The following is a 4,518-nucleotide window of genomic DNA, read 5'->3' as shown; positions in this document are numbered from 1 at the left end:
GCGGCCCACGTCTGTCTCTCCAGCCATGTCCTTGCACCCACTCCTTATCCTTGCCCCCTTCCCTCTAGACGCCCTCCCCTGTCTCCCCAAAACCGTCCATTTGCCATTTTTCATCAGTAATGGAAAGCTCCCCTACACCCAACCCCCACCCTTGCGAGTAAGCCACATTGTGTGTAGTATAATGGTTCGGCAGTGCTTTTGCCCTTGAGGCATAGTTAGTGAGGTTATCTGTCCTATAGTATTTGTTTGACAACAGAAGCCATGTTGCAAATCTGATTGGTCAGAGAAGAATCGTCTGAAACCAAGACAGATTAATCCAAATTACTGCCATTCATCTTGTCCATTGACTTTTTTTTTGGTCCAAACTCAGGTAGATGTGCTGGAAGCGGGTTGGTGTGTGTGTGTGTGTTTGCCTTTGTATTGCTTACATTATGGGGACCGAAACCTGTTAACACACTCACATTGTGGGGACTCGTCCATCAATCACTGAATTGTAGGGTGGCAACTTGGTTGAAGGTTAGGGTAAGGTTGAGGTCAGGGTCAGGATTAGGTAAGTAGTGGTTATGGTTTAGGTTAGGATAAGTCTACAGGAAATGAATGGAAGTCAATGTAAAGTCCCCACAAGGAATGAAAACACAGTGTGTGTGTGCCACCTCACTGCATGAAAGTAGCAATGACACGGAGTGATTTAATCTCGCAGATCATAAACTAATGTAATTAAGTTCACGAAATATTATTAAAAGCTTTGAATTTTCTTAGCAAAAACATTCGAAGATATCTGGAAATGTCATCATGACTGGATAGAGTACTCAGCTTGAACTACATCCTCTGTCTCTCACACACTAATTGATATCTCACTTCATTCTCTATACGTAGATGATAAGACACGGTGTGCACGCAACATATGCTCCTCGCAAGATAGAGCGTTACACTTCCATTAACATGTCAATTAAAATGTAATTTCACATCGTCGCATTTAATTTTCCGGGTGCAAAACATCACCACGGGCAGAACAATTAGGATAAACTATTGCTATAATTATAAAAATAAAAAAACGACACACTGTGTGACAAGAGGGGGGGAAAGAAGAACATGTGAGCTCTGCTCAGTTTTGTTCAAGTTGAGCTAGAATCTGTCTGGCATGCGTGATTTGACCTTCATGGGAGAATGTCACAGATTCATATCAGATAGAAAACGGAGATGGGTGTTGTTGTGGCAGTGATTGAAACAGGGGGGCTTAAAAGGACAGCACACATTCTCTCTCTCTCTCTCTCGACTTATTCTATATACTGATTTCATTATACCTCATTGGGGGTAGTTGCTTCGTTGTTCACAGATGTGCTGCGGCTTTGCCCGTTCCATGAGTTTTCCGCGGTCTTCGCTTCGTTGTTCCTCGGTGTGCTGCCGGGGCTGCATGGCTTCAGAAACATAAAGTCACTTTTGGCAGATTCGGGGGTCAGGCACACTTTATAACAATATGACTGAGAAAGACTGCTGTTTCCATTCACCTCCATGCAGTTCGTGGGTACTTTGGCCGAGGAAGAAATCTGCAGGTTGAGGTTGGATTTTTTAAAAACCTCTGGGGGCGGCTCAGGCTGAAACCCCCCACAACAGCAACAGGCGAACGGGGGCAGGTTGTACCCGCTGAGGGTCTCCCTGTCCTTGTAGCACTTGACCGCTGCCAGCACAATAATAGCCACTAGGAATATTAAGGATATTGTGCTTAGTGACACGATCAAATAGAGAGCGAGGTTCGAGGGGGGCTGTGGGCTGAGTGTGAGGTCTCCGAAATCTGACAGCGACTCCGGCACGCTGTCTACCACTGTGAGGACAATAGATACAGTGGTGGAGAGCGGCGGCTGCCCGTTGTCCTTGACTAATATTACCAGTCTTTGCCTTGTGGCGTCTTTTTCCACCAACCGGCGAATCGTCCTGATTTCACCCGTGTACAGAGCCACACTAAACAGACCCGGGTCCGTAGCCTGCAACACCTGATAGGACAACCGGGAGTTTTGCCCTGCGTCCGCATCTAATGCTGTTATTTTGGTAACCAGATATCCAGCGTCTACTGAGCGCGGGACTACTTCTGTGGCCACGGTGCCATTTTTGGGCAGCGGGGATACAATAACAGGTGCATTGTCGTTCTGGTCCAAGATAAAGACGTTGACTGTGACATTAGTGGACAGAGGGGGGAAACCTGCGTCCTGCGCCTGGACCAAAATCTGAAAGTTTCTAAGTTGCTCGTAATCAAAAGAGCGCAGTGCGTAGATATTGCCATTGTCAGAGTTAATGGAGACATAAGTGGACACGGGCATGCCCTGAATCTGACCTTCGAGAATAGAATAGGACAGATAGGCGTTCTGGTTAGAATCGGGGTCGAATGCAGTTACAGAGCAAATGGAAGCGCCCGGGGCATTATTCTCGGTCACATAAACAGTGTATGAAGGTTGAGAGAACCGAGGGGGGTTGTCGTTAATGTCAGACACTTGAACGAGGATGGTTTTCCTGGTGGAGAGCGAAGGAGAGCCCAGGTCACGGGCTGTGAGCGTTATGTTGTACTCAGGCATCGTTTCTCTGTCTAAAAACTCGTTTGTCACCAGAGTGTAATAGTTTTTAAATGATGAATGGAGCTGAAAGGGCACATTGCTTGGAATTTGGCAATCAACGTTGCCGTTCTCTCCCGAGTCCCGGTCCATGACACTGATAACAGCTATCACCGTACCCGGAGGCGCATCTTCCTGGACAGGAGTGGACACTGATGTGAGGATGACTTCGGGCGCGTTGTCATTCACATCCAGGATGTCTACCAGCACTTTACTGTGCACTGCCACAGCCGAGTGGCCCCTGTCTTTTGCCTGCACATACAGTTCGTATACACTGGCTTTCTCGTAGTCTACAACGCCCTTCACTCGAATTTCACCTGTGTACGGGTCCACACTGAACAATTCGCGCACCTTGAGTGGTGCGTGCCCGCTAAACGCATAGGTCACCTCCCCATTTGAACCCTCATCCAGATCTGTGGCGTTCAGCTTTAGCACCGGCGTCCCCCTCGGTGCGTTTTCCACCAGGCTCGCTCGGTAAACTGAGCGGTCAAAAACGGGCACATTATCGTTTGCGTCTAACACTGTAATAGTTATCAGTGCTGTCCCAGAGCGTTCAGGCGACCCCCCGTCAAAGGCTGTCAGAACCATTTCATGCTTTTTCTGCTGTTCTCGGTCAAGTGGGGTGTCCAGCACCAGCTCGGCAAACTTGCTTCCATCATTGCGCGTCTGAATATTCAGTATGAAGTGTTCGTTCGCGCTTAGCTGGTAGGAGCGCAAAGAATTGGTGCCCACATCCTGGTCCTGTGCGCTTTCTAATGGGAAACGGGAGCCAGGCGCAGCAGACTCTGTGATGTCAATATTAAACTCGCTCCATGGGAAATTGGGAGAGTTATCATTCACATCCAAAATCTCCACTTCCACTCTGTATAGTTCTAATGGGTTTTCAATAACCACTTGTAAATGTAAAAAACAGCTCGGGCTTCGTTCACACAGCTCCTCTCTGTCTATCTTTTCATTGACAAATAGTATGCCATTCTCCAGGTTCACTTCTAAATACTGCTTTTTTGCGCCTGAGACTATACGAAACCTTCGGGCTGACAGTTTGGCCACATCCAACCCCAGGTCCTCGGCAATGTTGCCGACGAAAGCTCCATGCTCCAGCTCTTCGGGAATGGAGTATCGAATTTGTGCAAGAACCAGGTCCACTACACAGGCACACAGAAGCAGACATATAACCAGCACAGTCACTGGTATCCAACTGCCTCTGGAAAATCTGGGATCCATTTCAGCGGCGTGCGTAAAATCACCTCACGCAGACATCTTTCGCCTCATAAAGCCATTCAGTTGAAGCGTACAGAAGGAGAGCCTGTCCCGAATTAGAAAAGATTCAGATATAAGTTTGTAACATCTGTGTCTATCGATAATTTTACTGGATAGTTAAGCTGATAGGCCGGGAGTGAAGAGTGAAAGCACTTCTCTCTGTGTTGTACTCCACGCGCAACACCAGTGGTGTTTGAACGGGGGAGGCTGGCGCTTTGATTTTCCAGTGTATTAGACACTCTAGAGAGAGAGAGAGAGGGAGAGAGAGAGGTGGTGGTGGTGGGGGGACGTAGCCTCTCGCAGCTCCGTATTGGAGGACGCCGACGCGAAATGCGGCTCTAATTACTGTAGACGTTTAACCCTTTCACATCCTGGTGTGTGTTCCTCTGACCCATTAAAGGGATGAGAAGGCGAAAGTTTGACATCAAACGTAAGAGCCAGATTTGGGGACAAACTGTGTTGTGGGTCTCCTTTATATTTAACAGGTGAGGATGGACATTAATTTATCTTGGTGAAGACAGTGCCCTACAGGCCAAGGGTGGCAATGGTAGCTGCCATTATTTTACTTTGGTTTATAATAACTCACATTATATGGCTTCAGAAGAGACTAAGTTACTATTCCGGGTTCAGTGCTGAAAACAAAAGCACAGTTCTA

General features: G+C 47.5%; 1 protein-coding gene across 3 annotated transcripts in view; it reads right to left on the bottom strand.

Annotated features, from left to right (window-relative positions):
• LOC109951208 (protocadherin-10-like) overlaps positions 1–4,053 on the bottom strand; it is a 20,642-nt gene extending 16,589 nt beyond the window's left edge. Inside the window, exons 1-2 of one of the 3 annotated variants that reach the window (XM_020585556.1) lie at positions 1,509–4,053; positions 1,305–1,418 (exon numbers count right to left, since the gene is read on the bottom strand). In XM_020585556.1, coding sequence (XP_020441212.1) covers positions 1,305–1,418; positions 1,509–3,827 — 2,433 coding nt within the window. In that variant the 5' untranslated portion in view covers positions 3,828–4,053. Of the gene's footprint in view, positions 1–1,304 lie in introns of all 3 variants that reach the window. The other 2 variants (XM_020585555.1, XM_020585557.1) reach the window with 2 other exon arrangements.
• Between the last annotated feature and the right edge of the window lie 465 nt (positions 4,054–4,518).

The sequence above is a fragment of the Monopterus albus genome, unplaced genomic scaffold (assembly GCF_001952655.1).
Source record: "Monopterus albus unplaced genomic scaffold, M_albus_1.0 scaffold370.1, whole genome shotgun sequence".
Taxonomy (NCBI): domain Eukaryota; kingdom Metazoa; phylum Chordata; class Actinopteri; order Synbranchiformes; family Synbranchidae; genus Monopterus; species Monopterus albus.
Note: the sequence above shows the minus strand (reverse complement) of the source record. Positions and strands in the feature narration are given on the sequence as shown.